Below are 19,136 nucleotides of genomic sequence, written 5' to 3' on the forward strand. Positions count from 1 at the left end.
AAACCCTGGTGGATTTCGAGGTTGCACAAAAGGTTGAGGATCACTAGGTTTTGATCTTGGACATCGTCTCTGTAAATGGCCATATTCATGACATAATCGACATCTAAAAGGAAGGGTTTCAAATTCTAGTTGTTGTACCCAAGAATAAGATCCAACACAAATATCCATGGAATCTGGCAATGACTTAAATCAATTTCGCAACAAATGCGGGTGAAAGTCATTACCTTTTTTATCTGAGTTTGTTGAGAGGCCCCAACCAATTTCCCCAATAGTGAAGCCACCACATGCAAAATGTCCTCTCTCCAGCACTCAACTGGGAATCTAAGGAGCCTAACGCAAACTAGCACACAATTTGGAAGCTCCTCAGAGGGGTTGAAGCCAACATGCCATGGTTTCATAGACAATCTAGTCTAGTTATGAAAGTAGGGACCCCTTCAAATGCCTTGTTATGATCCGCCATGCAACTGAAGGTGACCATAAAGTAGTTATTTTCCAACAACATAATGTCCATCTCTCCTTCTGGCGCCCAAGTCCATTGAGCCCAAGTTTCTAAAAATTGTAATGAAACCCTCATTCCCAAAAACTTGCACAATAAAGAATGTTGCGAATAATAAGCTACCTCATTGGCAATCCATTCCGGTTGAACGACTAGCCTCGGTCTCTCCTTTGAACGTTCCAGACATCCATTAACTTTCGTGATACGGGAACAACCAGATAGTCCAAATCTATCGTCCCCCACATCAGGAGAAAACAAGTTGTTATTAAAAACTGTCACTGCTTGTCAAAGGACCTTGGTTTTGATCACTTCTTGAAAATTCATACCTTGAGCAATACTCGATGGTTCTTCAGTGGCTGCTTGAATGACCATGCTTAGATCCTGCATGCAATCTTAATCTTTGACCCAAAGTGGGGAAGAACCCCACACAACTCCTACACCCAAACGACCAAAAATCCAACCCCCGTACACAACTCCCACTCAAAAAAGAAGAAGAAGAAACCACTAAATGATCAGGGAGACTACGACCCAAAACCCCACAAGGCTAGGCCCAAAAACCCCATTGCACCAAATCGCACACCCAATCACCTCACCCAAACCGCCTCCAAAATCCACACTCAGCCAAAGAACAGGTCGTCGAACAACTTGCAAAAAGTCGACTCCCCTCACAAACCGCACTCTCCCCTCCCCGTGCACGCACATACCCCAAATGTTGGACACGAGCTAGGGCCGAATGCCCTAGCTCGACTCGGCCACAATCACAAACACTTCTCCGTTCAAACGCCATCCTCTCCACCGTATCGCACAAGTTGAGGTTAGAGTCTTGTGTTATGTTTATTTCCTTGGCGTATGATGTTTTGAGTTATGTTTATTCTTGATTTGAGTTGTGTGATTATTTAATTATTTAGTATTTATCCTTAAATTGATTGAAGGTTATTTGATTTAATTTACTATTTGATTTTATGATTAATTGAGATTTAATTATTTATTGTTTATCCGCTTATGTGATTGCTTTATTTATTTATTATTTAATTGATTATTTGATTATTGTTTAATCAATTTAATTTGTTTATTTTGATTGATTTATTGTTTATTTAATCAATTGATATTTATTAGCTTTAATTTATTGAATTATTATTTAATGGGATTTATATTTATATTTACCTTGTTTTAGTTAATGGCTTAATTATTAATATTGATTTTTAAATATTTAATATGGGTAAGTAATGATTTTTGTGTGGAGGATTATTATTGATTTTTGATTTATTGACTTATTAAATTATTTATTGAAATTTGTGATTTGATTTTTACATCTTCTATTAATGGTCCTATTTCTTAGGCCTTATTCATTTAATTTAATCAATTGATTACTTAAAGTAGTGGATCATTATTTAATGTGTTTATATAAAAGTTATATTGTCGGCAATTGTATTTGAATATTATTTACCTACCCTTGTGTGTGATTGGTTGTTTTTATTTGAGAGGTAAATTATAGTGAGAGAATAATATTTGTCTTGAAACTATACAAGTTAGGTAAAATATATTATTTTAGGAATATTTTGATTGGCCGACGTTTGGCCATAATTTTGAATAATTTTCTTTATTTGTTTGCCTCTCTGTGATTGTTGTCAAGTTAATTTTTCCAGAAATCTGAGTTCAATTTTGGGATTGTGAATTGGTTTGGTTTGCGTCAGAGATTGGATTGAAGCTTGCTTGCTTGGATTATTGCTTGGGATTTCTCTTCATCAGATCTTCATTGTTGGATTGCGATTCTAGGTTGGAGTTCTCGGATCTTCATTCTCTGCAGTTTTATTCTTGAAAATATTGTCTTCAATGGTGTTTTCAGAAAGATTGTTTGGGGGTTCAAATAGTTTTCATTTGGTTTTTGCTATCAGAAATTTGTAAGGAAAGGGATTGGAATTGATTTGTGTTTGCTTGGGAAAAATATCCGAGTTGGTGCATTAACAGGATGAGATTGTTCATGTATTTGTCTGAGACTTTGTGTATTGTCTAATGGCTTGGAGTTGGTTTTTGATGAGAGTTTATTTGCCTAGTGTATCCTATTTTAGTTTCTATTGTGCTCTTGTCCCTCTTGGATCAGCTATAAGGAAGTGGTTGTGTCTGCAACTCTTCCTGTGCAATGTCTTTGTCAATGGGAGTTATTTTTCTCGTGTGTTTGACTCTATTTAACTTGTGGAAACCCTATTAGGCTCTCTTGATGTATTTTTATGAGTCATGGGTCGATCTCAGACCCTGATTGTGCCTTTACTCGAACTTGGGCACACCTGTTAGTCATAGACTACTCAAAACTCTTTGTTTTTGCCTTTATCTTATATGCTCTAATGTTTGCCTTCTATGCGCTAATGTCTGGGGTGGATGCACTAAATTTTGGGGTGTGCACTCCATTCAACACCCCCAATGTGCCATTTTGCAGTTTGCATGTGCTGAATTGTTTTTGCTTTTTAGGTTTTGTCAGTTTTGATGGATTTTGACTCCAGAGGCTATATCTTGATACTTTTGATGATTTTTGGGCATTATGCTATTCCTTCAAGATTTGTTTGAATCCATTTTGATCTAACAAGTAGTTTTGTGCTTGTCCGTTGAGGGATTGCTATGTTGCTCCAGCAAGTTGAGTGTATCTTTGTTGTTGAGGAGGTTTATGTCCAACTCCAACGAGATGTTATGTTGTGCCTCATTGTAGAGGAGTATTCTATATTATTGGATTCATGTGTTGCTCATGTTTGTATGTATTTGACATTATTGGTGGCTTCCTTATTTTTGCAATATGTCATTTGGGTCTATGGCTTATTTTTCGATGATTAGCTCTTGGATTCTATGTTAATGTTCATTTTGAATTTCAGTTGCATCAGTTTTGTGTTGAGATTTATGTTGTTATCATGATGTACTTTTTATATGTCACCCTATGGTTTTGGTCCATGGTAGGGAGAGTGGGCTCTTGCATGTGTGGACCAGGGTCTTGAGCATTATGCCTCTAGGAGGGGGTCTAGACTTGATGGAACCACATGAAGAGTTTATTTATAATTGTAAGTGATAACCTTAATAATTGATTAGTGGGTTTAGGTATTAAGGAATTCACTAAACAAGATAATAATTGGTTTTGTGCCCCACCTCATATCCCTAGAAGCGTGAGCACTCATGATGATCTTGGGAAGATCGTTAGAGTGGTAATCGATCTCCCTTGAATGGCTCCAAGGTTGAGATGGTTCCACATGTCTATCAAGGTGTGGCATGGCCCCTTTTATTGTGAGGATAGCATGTGATGACACTCTTTCCCTACATGTGTCCATTATCCATATGCCTATGTTGTTGAATATGCCTTTGGAGCTTTATTGATTTGATTTACCCTCATGATGTGCTTTGTATATTATGTTTGTTTTGGAGTCTTGTGGTACCGTGTTGTATCCTATGGTTGTTAGGTGTCAACTTAGGTCTTGAGTGTAAGTTGGAACCTTTGTCATCTCCTAGCACGGGGGTGGTTCCTATTTGGTTCCACATGGTCGGGTGGTTTGATGCCTTCTTCCATTGGGATATTCCTCTTCTTGATTGACGTGCGTGGATTGGATTCTTGGTTTCTTCATGTGACTATTCGTTGGAGCTGATTTCTATGTTTATGGAAAGAAAACCATGTATCATGATGATATGTAATTGTAAAAGAGATTATCTATTTCCATGAAATATAATTTCATATGATTTCTGATGTAATAGTTAAGGAAAAGATTCTCTTTTATATTCATTGCTGATTTGGCAATACATTATGTAATTATAGACCATAGACCTATGTGAATGGAAGAGTAATGTTATATAATCATGTTGTGTTGAAATGCATGATGAATATGTACTTGTGGTGGCTTGTAGGGATTAAATTGATAGAGTTGTCATTGCTGTTATAAATCTGATTTTGGTGATAAATATCACACAGTTGTGATGGTTTATGTTTTATAAAGATTATGCTTCTTGTCTTAAGAAAATTGTAGAAATGATTAGAGGGTGTTTGTCTTTATAAAGTGAATGGTTAAGCTGTCAATGATGCTTTTATAGTGATTAAATGATGGATAATATGAATGTTAGTATTGTTGGTTCAAATAGAAACAAAGACATGATATGGGAGTTTAGATTATGATTATAAGATAATGAATTGTTATAGATGAATGGTTAGCAAATTGAAGGATTGTATACTATGTTATGAGCTCTGTGTCAAGTAGTGACGTTAGGATACCCTAGGGAATGGTTATGCATTGTATGGTTTTATTTGATGTTAAGTAATGAGTAAATAAATATTCTGCTTGTGTAATATGTTTCATACTTATGTTTATATCCATGTAATCATGTTTATAGTAATGATGCAATAGTGGTTAATGGTAGAATGGTGGTATTTAGATGTTGATGTTATGATGCAATGAATAAGAAATAAATAAATTATTATCTCTTTTATTAGTAGATATTGGTTTATTTCTTTAGGCTATTTTGGCGGGCATTACCTATTGTCTAATGTAGGGGAGAACTACAACACTCTTGGAGGACTACATTGCCCACATTAGACACTAGCACTTAGAAAGGACACTAACACCTGTTGAATTCGATGTCAGCACAAACAACAATAAGAGGTCTGAGATGAATCTACTCTCTTGAAAAGTGAGATTCATCAATCCAAGGTTACAAAAGGTTAGGTCTTAGTCATGCAAGATAGATCAAGGTGAACAATGTGAATGTTTTTAGGTGGTCACGTTGGTATTCTTAACACTTCAAACTTGGATTTTGAAAATGATATTTCAATATCTTCTCACAACATAGAAAATCTTTTTGGTGTTTTTTGACATAAACCTACATAAATCAAATAATGAAAATGAAAACTATTCTAACAATTAACCTACCAATGATCATTAAAAAAATAAATCAAAAAGTAAGGTGGTATGGGAGATAATGTAAATGAAACTTGAATCAACTACTTGACAATGCTAATCACATAACAATTTGTTGCATATTATGATCAAATTAGATTAGAGGAAACCATATGAACACAAATTAGAATATCAGAATTCATGTAATCATGGTGCAATCATCAAAGGAATCGAGCAAAATAACAAATTTTTGGAATTCATCAAATTACACATCCATTACCCATGCACACATGTAAGACACAATTAGTCTTTGTTATCATTATTTGATTTGTGTAGGTTTATATTAAAAAAACCAAAAATATTGTCTACGTTGTGAGAAGATATTGAAATCTCATTTCCAAAATCCAAGCTTGAAGTGTTAAGAATACCAACGACCACCTTGAAAACATTCAGATTGTTCACCTCAGTATATCTTGCATGGCTAAGACCTAGCCTTCTATAACCTTGGATTGAGGATTCTCACTTTTCAAGAGAGGAGATTTGTCTCAAACCTTTTGTCATTGTCCGTGTTGACACCACAATCAATAGGTGCTAGTGTAATATCTAGGCATTGTAGCTTGGATTTTGAAAATGAGATTTCGATATCTTCTCACAATAATATTTTCGGTGTTTTTTGACATAAACCTACATAAATTGAATAATGATAACAAAGACTAATTGTGTCTTACATGTTCTCATGGGTAATGGATGTGTAATTTGATGAATTCTCAAAATTTGTTATTTTGCTCAATTCCTTTGATGATTGCACTACACTTACATGAATTGTGATATTCTAATTTTTGTTTATATAGTTTACTCTAATTTAATTTGATCATCATCACAATATACAACTAACAATATCATCTAATAAACTTGTTTAGACAACCAATACAAATAGAAAATGGTTTAATCTTAACTTTATTTCATTCAAAAATCAACAAATTGTCAGAAATATCACACCAAAATATGTAAACAATTGCTATAATGTCTGCATAAAAAATACAACCCTTTTCTTACCAAAATGAAGGGTTAATATAGAAATTATAATGCTCAAATCACAAACCCAAAAATAAGGGTTTGTAGATCCTAAATTGTACTCCCTTGCAATTTTGTCCACATTTGGGCCCTCACGTTAGCGTTCATGCTCCGAGGCATGAATGGGACTTGATTCTGCTCATAGCATGCAAATTTTCCACCATTTTTACTTCACACCTTATCTTACCCTTAATTTTTGGTCTCTGATTGGGTAGGACTAGGGTGTGGCACCTTGGTCCCCTCAGGACCAGAGTACCCAATGCCTCGGTCTTCCCAATTAGGACCTAATTTTGGGCCCCTTAATGGTAATGTGATTTAAGCAAGAATTATGGCCCCGTGTCGGCTCATGTAAAAAAATTAAGTTGTTTTTCAACAAGCAAGTATAAAAAAAGGTCCACCCCTCTCGTTTTGACACCACACACACATCAATTCAATTCGACATCAAGCATTCAAGTTAGAGTGAGCGAGCAACAAATATTCTTTCAAGCATTTGAGTAGAGATAAGGTCAAGATTCAAGCATTGGAGTTGACATTCATGTTCTATGTTAACAAAAAGACTTCGTGAAACCCTAATTCCATCTAGAGACAAACAAAACCTCACAAGGAATTATAGCATTTGTGTTTCAATCATTATTCAACATCTCCCTCAAAAGGATAGCATTTCCATTATTGTGATTCAATCATATTTCATTTATATTTCATGGTTAATTCCAAAAGTAGGTTTGACCTAAGGCAAACTCCTATTCCCGTGATGGTGAAAAATGAGATCAAGTAGTTTAGCACCTAACCCCACTTTTCTCCATACATTGGAATACAAAACAACCTAAGGAGATGATTCACTTTGACTTCCTCTTATGAAAGAGAGTTAATGAATATCTTTAGGGTTTCTATGAGGGGAAATGAGCTAGATGTAGCAAATGATAAGGTAAGCTAAGGAAATGAATGAAAATGACTATATAAACTGCAATAATAGAAAGATAAAGAATTGAAAATGAGACACAATTTACAGAACTAATAATGAAACTTAGATGTACACCTATCACCAAAAATTGGTGCTGATTGAATTGGACTAGGGCATTGGCACCTTGGTCCCAGTTATTGTGCTGAGCTGCAAATCTGGAAGCTGCAAATTGAAGACTTGAGAAGCCAAATTGCCAAAATTTGCCAAAAAGTGTAAAGGACTAGGGTGCTAGCACCTTTTTCTTCTGGATCTGGGCCAGTGACTGTGAACTCTGGTTTCCCGAAAGATCGCAGCTCTATCAGATTTTTGTACCTACACCTAGAACTTGAAAATGGTTTTTGGGTGGCTATATAGGGTTTTGCCTTGGTCAAACCCCTTGTTTTCATGATTTCCACCTCCACAAATAACTAATGTAATATTGAAAAGTGTGTATGCCCTAGAATCTCATGTGTTTGCTAGATCCCAATGAGCTAGAATGCAAAACTAGGATTATACCCTGTGTTTCAAGTAAAGCCCTAAATGAACATAATGTAAATGTAAAAGCTTCAAATAAAAAATGTGTTGTCCTCGTTTTTGGTTATATCACAAAAACATGATAACCCCTACAAATTTTGTCCAATTTGTAGTCTGTGTGCTCTAAGTATGATTTTCGAGGTCTCGTTCATGATTTATGATCCTCGATTCTTCTTTTGGAGGTTCTAGTCCTTTTTTGGGTCTTTTAAGCTAGTTTTTATGTTTTGGTGTAAATTGAGTTCACAAACCCGAATTACACCTCTTTTATGCACACAAGTGTAAATCTTGGTTACAAACCTGAATTATACTTCCCTTTCAATTGTACTCTGGTGCAAATTGGGTTCGTAACCCCGATTTACATCATTTCATCACCAATTCTTGTTTTTGGTGCAAGGTGGGGTTATAAACCTAACTTACACCAAGTCCTCCTTGTCTGGTGTAGACTGTGGTCGTAACCTCGACCTGCACTAAGTCCGCCCATTCTAGTGTAGATCGGGGTTGTAACCTTGACCTTCACCAAGTCCTCTAAAAACAGTGCAGATTGGGGCCGTAACCTCGAAATACACCGAGGCCTTACCCAATGGTGCAAGTTGGGGTTATAACCTCGACCTACACCATTTCCTTTGTATTTTTCCAAGTTCTAAGAGTAGGTGTAAATTGGGGTTGTAACCCCAACTTGGACCGTGATTCTTTCTTAGGTGTAAATCGGGGTTATAACACCGATTCACACCAAAGAGTATTTATTTCATCTTTTGCATAAGCTTATTTTAGACTTATAAGTCCAATATGCACCTATATAATTGATGACCCTCCCCAAGTGCTTATCAGACTTATAAGCCCGAAATGAACTCCATGAACCTCATCTTTGGTCTTTTTTTGTCCAACTTTGGGAATTCTTCAAATCCATTTTTGCAACTCCACTCCAGATGCCAGATTCAACACATTGGGACCAGATGATTATGAAATATGGGGCTACCTTGTGACAATATGAAGCTTTCTTGAAGAAAAATGGAGACAATGATGAGCAAGACGAGGCTTTAGACACTTAGTCATTTTTTATGTATCTCTAGCCTAGTGTCATTTTGTAATCTCAATCAACATTTCAAGTGTCATTTTGTAATCTCAATCGACACTTCAAGTGTCATTTTTTATTCAAGTTTTTGCATCCAGAACTTGCACGTGTCCTAAGTCAAATCAAACTCTGCCTTTGACTTGGTCACAAATTAGTTGTAACTTTCCTAGTTTCATGTTGCACCTCTCCTCTATATATATGAGGGTGTTCATTGTAATATGGGGGCTAATATCTAGAATCTTTAATCTATATGCCAAAACTCCACCAAAGTGAAGAGCAGAAGTGAAACTTGGTGTTTCTATTGTTATTTTGCAAATTTGATCAAATAAGAAGAAAGCTTTGGCATCCAGAATTTGTGTTGGATTCATTTGAGTTTTATGGTGAGAGTGTTCTTATGTCACTTTCATTATAAATTTTTCTTAAGTAAAGGTGTTGTTGAGAGGATATTGTTAAAGAGTAGAGGCAATCATTGATTTGTGAACTTTGTGTCATATTTTGACAGAATTAGGAATTAGTGATTGCAATATCATTTTGAAGACTTTGTGCTTCATATCAATATTTTCAAGTTAAAGTTAGATGAAATATATTAAGGTAACACTTTAAAGACTTTGTGCTTTATTGTGTCATCTTGGAAAAGGAAATCATAACTTGAAGACTTAGAGCTTCATATTATCATTTCAGAAAAATATTATCGAAAGTTGTCATTAGGAGTCAGATTAAAGACTTTGTACTTAGTTTTGATTTTCTTAATTAACACATTGGGTTACAACAGTATTTGTAAAAAGGTTGATAGGACAACAATGAGTTTTAAGACTTTGAGCTTAAGCACTCTTTCTTGTCTCGAAGAAGCAACAGAGGACTTTGTGCCTTTATAGAAACTTTTCTTCTTTCCTTATCCATATTGTATCTTTCTTGCATTCTAAGTTTATTTGTAATAGTGATTGTAAAAATTATTGCTACTCTATATTATAAATTCTTTCCTAAAAAAAGAGGAAAATAATAACATCTATCTTGAAAAAAGAGGATAGGATGATGCGCCACCCAAGTTAGATTAGAAGTTGAAATTTGTATCTTATTTTAGAAAGGTAGAGTAGTGAGTTACAGGGGGAGCCTTCCCTTAGAAATTAGGAGAGATTCAATCTCATTCGTTGTGGTTGAAACCACAATTTTGTAAACTCTCCTACTTTGCAAAACTTTCAACCAATAGTTTTTGGCATCTCTGCTGGGGATACAATACGCATCCAAAGGCCTCATTGTTTTGGTTGAAGTATACCAATATCCCATTCATTGTAATTTCTTTTCTTGAAAATTTTCAAGTTTTTACAAAAGACATGTAAAATGGTTTCCCAAGGTCCTTGGGGGAATGCTTTTGGTCCATTGAATTTGACTCCACCTCTACATGCTCTTCCTGATGGCTTGCAGAAAAATATTTCCAAGTTCTATGGGGATGGCAAATAACATCTAAATGAACATCTTGCTACTTTTTACATTGCATGTAGTGTTGTCGGGGTTGAACATGAAGATATTTCAGTGGGATTGTTTATTGAAACACTCCAAGGTGCTGCTGCTAACTGGTTCTATCATCTTGCACCACCAATCATCACCAATTGGCATACAAGTAGCTCTCAAAATCCTTAACAATAAAATGATAAGGTCTATAAGATTATATTATTAGTCAAAAATAATTTCATAACAAATGTGAACTACAAATCTTAGAGGCCAATGTAAATGTGGGCATGGTACATAAAATATCCTACATCAACCACAAAATCTTATGGTATAACAAAGAAGTGCAATACAATAGATAATATAAACCCTAATACAATCTCAAAATTATGATAAACAATTATAAAGTATAGATTTAAAACTCTAGTAGGTAAGAAGGATAAACCTTAAGGTATAGCCTTAAGAGATGTACTTGAAAAGTTCGGTTTACCAAAACATAAGGGAATACAATCTCCTTTACATTAATTTAGATTAATTAAACAAATACAAATAATAACCACACAACTACCTCATCTATAAATTCAGATTTTTTAATTGAAAACAATGATAGAGAATTAATGTTAATGTCCCACTAAATTCAATTAGCAAGATATAAAAAATTCTATTCATTTGTTGAATGTTTTAGATTTCAAACAATCCCAAAAATCTTTGAGTTAGATTTGAGCCCCTTGAGATTGAACTTGAATTTTATGAAATTGATCTCAAGTGCAAAAATAATCTCCAACTAATAGGATTGACATAATGAAGTGCATATTGGACTAAAAATCACTTTGTATTGATCTCTAGTATCTAAATATTTTGTAGTGACGATGGCATTTAAAAATATATTTTAGGACTTTGTTGAATATTTAGAGTTAAGTTCTCGTAGTTCAACCATCTTTTCACACTAGCTTTAAGACTTCGAGAAAATAATTATAGACGTCATGCATAAGCCCAAGTGATTTTGATGTATACTAAGATTACTTAGAGTCAAAATATTCCTAAAGTGAAGGCTCATTATTCTCAATTTTCTCTTTACTATTTCCTTGTAATTGCCTATAAATGAATTGTACAACCCAATGTCTTTAAATACTAAGACACAATGATTAGTTACACAAACACGTACCAAGTTGACTCACAAGAACAAGTGAAAAGATGTGAGAAACATTTAAAATTTGAGTTTGGAGTTAATCTTGCACCACTTGGAATTGATCCTAGAGCACTTAGGATTAACCCATGACAAGGAAGAAAAGATCTCAAGGTAGGGAACAACTAGATGAAAGGATATGCTAGTAAGGTGGTGAATACAATTCATTTAGTGCAAACATAGATGAGATAAGGTTGAATGCATGAAAATGAGTTGAAATGAATATAAACATATAAAGAAATGTATGCAATTGTAAGTCAAACTTACCACAATTGCTTGTCACTTATTGTTAATATATATTTGTGTTGTTTTATCAATATTTAATTGAGTGACTTATATTTCATGATTGATAGTCGATACAAACCCATCCATATTTCATAAATAATATTTTGCACAAATCCATCTTTCACAAACACTAACTCATCACCAGTGATAAAATATCCAACAATAAATTTAACTAAAAAATACATAATTAAATTACAATAAACAATTATACTTAATAAAAAAATATGTTTGATACATTTCTACTAATTTTATGAAGTCATTCCATCAAAATGCACAATTTAAATGGTAATAGCACGGGTATGCTAATTTCACATTACACTAGGGGTATACGGGCTTTAAAAAACAACTATTGAAGTAAATTGACGGCTAGGGTTTGTTTGAAGGCTCGGAGGAGTTTATTAGGGTTTTTGAGGTTAAGAGTTGAAACCTCTCTTTTCCTTCATTTGTTCGAGCGGAGGGTGACTGCTGCAGCGCATTCGACAGGAACAAGTGCAGAGGCGAATCCAAAATGGTCTGTTCATCTTATTCATTCTCTTCTTTCACGAAATCCTTCAATCTGTATTCTTGTTTGCCTCTGCCGATCAGTACGTTTGGATTCAAGTTTATTTACTTTGCGTGAATGGATGTTTTTAGGAGGATTTTTGAAGCACATTATCCATAGGCCTTTTTACCTCCGCTTTTATTTTGGGGCGTCTAGATCGCAGATTCATTAGGTTCATTTTTTAGAATATGTTCTGCAGTTTCACTGGCTTTGTGATACAGAGAGTTGAGAGCAAATACCTTCTCTTTTATTTATTTTTACACTTTTTGAGCGGTGGTGTAAGAGCTTGTAAAAAATGAAACAATACTGAAGGTGTATGTTTTATCCATGCACGTATCTGATAGCTTTGCGTGCTTATAGCCTAAATTTCTTTGCTTTATTCAGTGGCATGCTAACATTTGTGTTTGTGGGGAAAATTTGCTTCCGGTTAAATTGCGTAAAGAAGTTCTCCTTAGAAAATGTGCATGTTGTTTTCGGGGTAGTATATTGCGAAACATTCAAGATTTGACATTTCTGTTGTTAACCCATCTGGATGGTCATCCTGCATCTAATCTCTGCTGAACAGAGAAATGAAAGTTCAGCCGTTTTATAATAAATCAACAAATTTTTGCCTATGCCTTTTTAGCCCTATAATAAGTGAATATTGATCGTCCTAGATATATCTGCCGTGTTCTTTGCTAGATTTATCTTACAATGCTTGAATAATAGTTGCTTCTGCACAGTTCAGTATTAGATATGACATATTAGTAAATTAGGGATCTTATCATCACGAAAATCAAGATTCAAACTTTAGTTAATTTACCCCTCATACTCCTATTCGAAGTCAATTTTTTTTTAATAAAGCAACAAGGTCCCAGGAATTCCACTCCAGCTCTTGTTCATGAAAGAGTTATTATCAATATTGGAATGACTGGGCACTTAACTAGCCCAAGTGTTTCAGTAATACTTTCAGTTCCATCTGGGTAACTATGGAGATTAACAAAATAGAATCAGATGTATACCAGTAACATACAATTGAAAGACTGGAATGGTTATGCCTTATTTAGAGTTATCATAAAAAAACTTTTGTTCGATTTGAGTTTAAAAGTTCAGTTTGACTGCAACTCAGTAGTGCTGTACAAGATTATATCCGACTTAAAACCATGAAATGTATCTGATCAGTGATCAGTTTTCTTTTCAAAGTGTCTGGATTTTTTGAATTATTGTATAATGAATAGAATACAATGATCAAGTAGATAGTTATATGAATTTGTAGTATTTGTGATGAACATTACCTTTGATAATTTTGGCCCTTCTTGAGTAAGTTACATTTTAAGTAATGTCTATTTTACAATTTGTATTTCTCACATCAGAGGCTCTTTAAGAAAAGCAAGCACATTGAAAGGCTAGGTAGTAAATTCCTTTTACTAAAGTTGAATTCAAGTTGTTTAATTCCCTGGAATAGTGCACGTACTTATATGCATGTTTAATTCCAAAGAGATGAAGAAGCAATAAGTGTAATTGCCTTTGTTACGAGGCTGAAGAAACTTATTGTGAATTCCAAATAACAAAGATATCCATTATTTGTTTGCATTGGATTTGTAGTAATTGTGATTCCTCTGGTAGGGTCATTTGTTTTTATTACATTGTAAATTCTTGATTCATATAATACATTACAAAATTGGTCCTAAGAATTTTCAGTGAGTTTTTATCCAAACAATAAGAATATCATAGTAACATTAGCAGTAAAATATTTTGTGGTTAATAAACCTCCATGGACATTAATTTGAGAAAGGTGACATTTTTCTTTGGTTTGCATTATTGACCAATGAGAAATTATCTATAATATGAAGTGAATGTGTTTTATTGAGCTTATGTGGTTCTCAAATTCTGGAATGCCAATGAGTCTTACCTCCAAACTATAGGAATCATATAGTGGTATTTTTGAAGAGGGCTAGATTACTGTAGACTCTTAGTTTGAACAAGGTCTCCAATTAAGAAAAATGTTATCATTGATTAATTAGGTAGATACATTGCCTTGTATATTTATATAAAATGAGTGTAAAATATAGCCTCCGTAGTTTTCAATTTCTGAAAGTATTTCTGCTGGAGCATTTTTCAATATTCCTCTGTGCGGTCCTATAGTCTCACATTATCTGCAGTGTTTTCTTCATATTATGCATTAGTTTTGCTATGGTTGTTCCTGTCTCCCAGGATATGTTAGTTCAACTTTCAATCCCTTTTGCTGTGATCCATCTCATTTGTAGATATTTTCTCTTTCTTGAATTCTCCTCAAAGTTTTTAGATTGTCAGTAGCTGTTTTTGAGTATGGTTGTTGTGTTATAGTATAGTTGACTTTTTTGAACTGGATTGTTTTCCTGCGACTGTTGTGACTAACTGATGGTAGACCTAAGAAAAGTTGATGGACTAGACTGTATTGCAGCTATCTGTTCAAGCTATATCTGATTCGTTTTGTGTATTAGTATTGTTTTCGTGTTCTTTAAGAGATTACAAATTTAAGTAGAAAAATATTCTAGTATTATGTTTGCTCTGCTTAAATGTCTCACAATTGTAATGGTTGAAATTCTTCAACATTTGGGCAAAAGCCAAAGTTTTTTAAAATCAGAGTTACTCTCATTGCAACATTAAAATTTTGCAATTTTTTCCAGCATACGAATATTAAGTCTGTCCAGTAGCACATTTGAGCTTGTGCTGGTTTGTGATTTTGTGGTTGAAATTACAATGAATGTGTTGCATATCAATGTTGTCTTGAAATTGTATTTTAGTAGATCAACATGTATTATTTGAATTGTTGGATTGAGAGTAGCGATGAAAGTTTTTGACTATTTTGACAGGATACAAGGAGTCTGTTTGGCTATTTGAATGAGATTAACCATTGTTCTTATTTGTATATGATTATTTACTGATGCCACATGTAATATAGTCTTTCTAGAGGTTTCTAATATTTTGTATGGTACGTTGCATTTTTTTCAGGCGCGTGGGTTAAAGAAACATTTGAAGAGGCTCAATGCCCCTAAGCATTGGATGCTTGACAAACTTGGTGGCGCTTTTGTAAGTTCTAAAATTATGCAAAAATTTGCTGATCATTGAATGCATAGAGTTCCTTAAATTTAACATTTTAAAACATAACTGTTTTTATTTTTGAATTACCTGAAGTGGTACTTAGTATTATTATACGAAGTGGTACTTAGTGTTATTATCTGAGGTGGTACTCAATATTGTTGTTTTACTTTTGCAGGCACCTAAACCATCAGCGGGTCCTCACAAGGGAAGAGAATGCCTTCCTCTAGTGGTTCTTCTGAGGAATAGGCTGAAATATGCCTTGACATACCGTGAAGTCATTGCTATTGTAATGCAACGACTCATTGCTGTTGATGGAAAAGTCAGAACTGATAAGTGCTACCCTGCTGGATTCATGGGTGTGTACATCAATCTGATTGTTATCCCTCTATACATGTCTTGTACTATGATTATTATATTGAGGGCACAAACAGTTATGGAAGTTTTTGCTGATTGTAGATTTAAATTCTGTTTATCCAAACTTTTCTGTCTTGCAGATGTTGTGTCTATTGCGAAGACCAATGAGAACTTTAGGCTTCTCTATGATGCTAAAGGTCGTTTCCGTTTGCATTCAATCAAGGATGAGGAAGCAAAGGTAATGTGCTTATTTTTTATTAAAGCTGCCAAGAAAATCAGAATTGCAAAAACAGGCATCATATTTTCTAGTACAAGTCAAAACTAGTTATATAACATGAAAATATAGAAAATGTTTTTTTGCTTGTATTGTCTCTTCTGATGGTCTTTGTGACAATAAATTTGAATTCAATTGTGTTTCTTCTGTTTGCAGTATAAACTTTGCAAAGTTCGTGGAGTTCAGTTTGGAGATAAGGGTATCCCTTATCTTAACACTTATGATGGGCGTACCATTAGGTACCCAGATCCATTGGTCAAGGCCAATGACACCATCAAAATCGATCTGGAAACAGGCAAGATCAAGGACTTTATCAAGTTTGATGTTGGTAATGTTGTCATGGTTACTGGAGGTCGTAACAGAGGGCGTGTTGGAGTGATTAAGAACAGGGAGAAGCATAAGGGTAGCTTTGAGATTATTCATGTCCAGGATTCTGCTGGGCAGGAGTTCGCAACACGACAGGGTAATGTGTTTACCATTGGAAAGGGTACAAAGCCTTGGGTATCTTTACCAAAGGGCAAAGGTGTCAAGCTGTCAATCATTGAAGAAGCCAAGAAACGTCATGCAGCTCCAACTGCTCCTGCTTAATTTTGGTAGAGAGAATATAATTGTTTTAAATAGCCAAACTTTGGTCACTCTAGAATGTAGTGTAGTTTATGTACAATTTTGAGGCCTTTGCTTAAAATTTGATATTTTGATTTTTTTAACCTTGGTTTGTATTAGCTTTAGCAGTACTTGTCCCATAAACAGTTTTTCCAAATCATGTTATGGCTCTTGCATGGAGGATGCATGAGAATTTCATAATTGCGTTGTTAAATTATCAAGTGTATTGATGTTTACAGTACTATATTTTTTCAAATGTTAGGTTTGATTGCTTTGTTTTATATGCCTCCAAAAATATTAAATTGTGCACATGGCTAGCTAGCTTTCAATTGGTCTGTGAAACCTAACATAGCACAGGAAGTTCGGTAAGGGTAGTTTTTTATGGTCAAAGAGAACATTCTACTTTTTGTCAAAACTGAACGTGGCAACCTAATGTTAATTTGTTGAGCCTGTGAGATTTTATGTTAAAATCAGTGGTGAACAGCGGGCAAACGATATTCTTCTTTTGAGTTAGTTATCTGCAAAAACTAGAAGTTAACAGAAAGTGTTGTAGTGGTCTCAACTTGTGGAAAAGCTTTGTTGAACTAGTTTGGTATGCAGTTGAAATCTTAAATTGTCTGACAATAAATCAAAATGAGAAGTTTTCAATGATAAAAAAAAGCTTCAAGCTCATAAGCCCTTGTTTGAATGTTCAAAGCTCTATTATCTCAATACCATTTAAGATAATTAGGTAAGTTACTGTAAATAAGAATGATGCTACTTTTTGTTAAAACTGAACGTGGCAACCTAATGTTAATTTGTTGAGCCTGTGAGATTTGATGTTAAAATCAGCGGTGAACAGTGGGCAAACGATATTTGAAGCTTCTTTTGAGTTTGTTATCTGCAAAAACTAGAATTTAACAGAAAGTGTTGTGGTGGTCTCAACTTGTGGAAAAGCTTTGTTGAACTAGTTTTGTATGCAGTTGAAATCTTAAATTGTGTCTGACAATAAATCAAAATGGGAAGTTTTCAATGATAAAAAAAAGCTTCAAGCTCATAAGCCCTTGTTTGAATGTTCAAAGCTCTATTATCTCAATACCATTTAAGATAATTAGGGAAGTTACTGTAAGGATATTCAAATATTCATTTATACTGAATATGCTGAACTATGCTGGCAAATCCTTTTCTGAAGTGTTCAGCACTTAACTAATACGGCCTTTGATAACCAAAGGATCATCTCATGGCTCTGAAATGGCAATAGTAACTGTTAAGGAGATAACTGATCTGCTATTTAGAGTTATGCCTTTACTAACTGATTCTTTTATTTCGTCATCTTAAATGTCATGCGTATTAAGCAAGAATGATTTTTTTGTCTGGGAGCTGTGATACTTAATTCTATGGATAATCAATAATGTGGCTCGGAAATGTCAATAATATCTTTCAAGGAGATAAATGATCTGCTATTTTCAGCTTTACTGATATATTCTTTTGTTGGGTCCATATTAAATGTTGAATATTAATAGTTGAAACGAGCAAAAATGTTTTTTGGTCTGCTTGTAGCTGTTATGCATAATTCTGTATTTAATAAGCTCTATAATTTTTTGTTCTTGATGTATTCTATGTCGAGTTTAATTTTGATTGCTACCGTTGGTTTGGTTGTTATAGGGCTAGGTGATTTACATTAGGTTTGTTCTTGAAGAGACAACTTCAGCGTTAACCGCTCAACATTGAAACTTCTACCTCTCATTTGTGAAGACTGTGATGCAGGAGAATGTTAGTTTATGTCAGCTTTTCAGAGTCGCAGAGAAGATCCTGCACAGGATAAGGGTGTCTTAATTAAAATTAGCATTTCACAGTCAACTAGAAAATCCTGCACAGGATGAGGAGGTTCTATCTCATCTGGCAAATAATATGTTTACATGAAAATAAAATTACACTCCTTGTATATTTACACTGGCAACTTGGTTTGAAATGGTGCTAGTTACTGCAGCCATATAAAATGGATGGTAGATGATAAGGGTGAAAGCGAAGGCTCCATTTATGTCAGTGTTTACCTTGGAAAAGAATGTGAAGGGTCGTGAGCTCTTACAAATATGAAATGCTGCAAGATCGGAATCGTGATAAGCTTCAGTAGTTGAAGAGCTGTAGTCGTAGCCATTATGACTTTGAAAGGGTGATTCGTTCAGCTTCTATGCTTCTATGTCATCAGAATTGAATTTCTTTGTTTTTTCTGTTTTTAAATTATGTTGACAATCTTATAGCAACAATTTGAGTAAGCTTAAATATTAACCAAAATAGGGACACCTTTCATCAATAATCAATCTCAAATCAGAGCTCATAACATTATTGTTCTGACCCTTGTAATGGAGTCATTCAGCTACAAGGTTGCATTAAGGTAAGTTTTTATGTCAAATGTTTTAAATTGGAAAT

At 34.3% G+C, this 19,136-nt stretch overlaps 1 protein-coding gene across 1 annotated transcript; it reads left to right on the top strand.

The window, feature by feature from the left end:
• Positions 1–12,198: 12,198 nt before the first annotated feature.
• On the top strand, positions 12,199–17,008 carry LOC131070409 (small ribosomal subunit protein eS4z). Its single transcript, XM_058005919.2, has 5 exons — positions 12,199–12,403; positions 15,407–15,484; positions 15,672–15,852; positions 15,991–16,088; positions 16,281–17,008. The coding sequence occupies exons 1-5, from the start codon at positions 12,401–12,403 to the stop codon at positions 16,710–16,712; spliced, it is 792 nt and encodes a 263-aa protein (XP_057861902.2). The 5' UTR covers positions 12,199–12,400; the 3' UTR covers positions 16,713–17,008.
• The last annotated feature ends 2,128 nt before the right edge of the window (positions 17,009–19,136 follow it).

The sequence above is a fragment of the Cryptomeria japonica genome, chromosome 3 (assembly GCF_030272615.1).
Source record: "Cryptomeria japonica chromosome 3, Sugi_1.0, whole genome shotgun sequence".
NCBI lineage: Eukaryota > Viridiplantae > Streptophyta > Pinopsida > Cupressales > Cupressaceae > Cryptomeria > Cryptomeria japonica.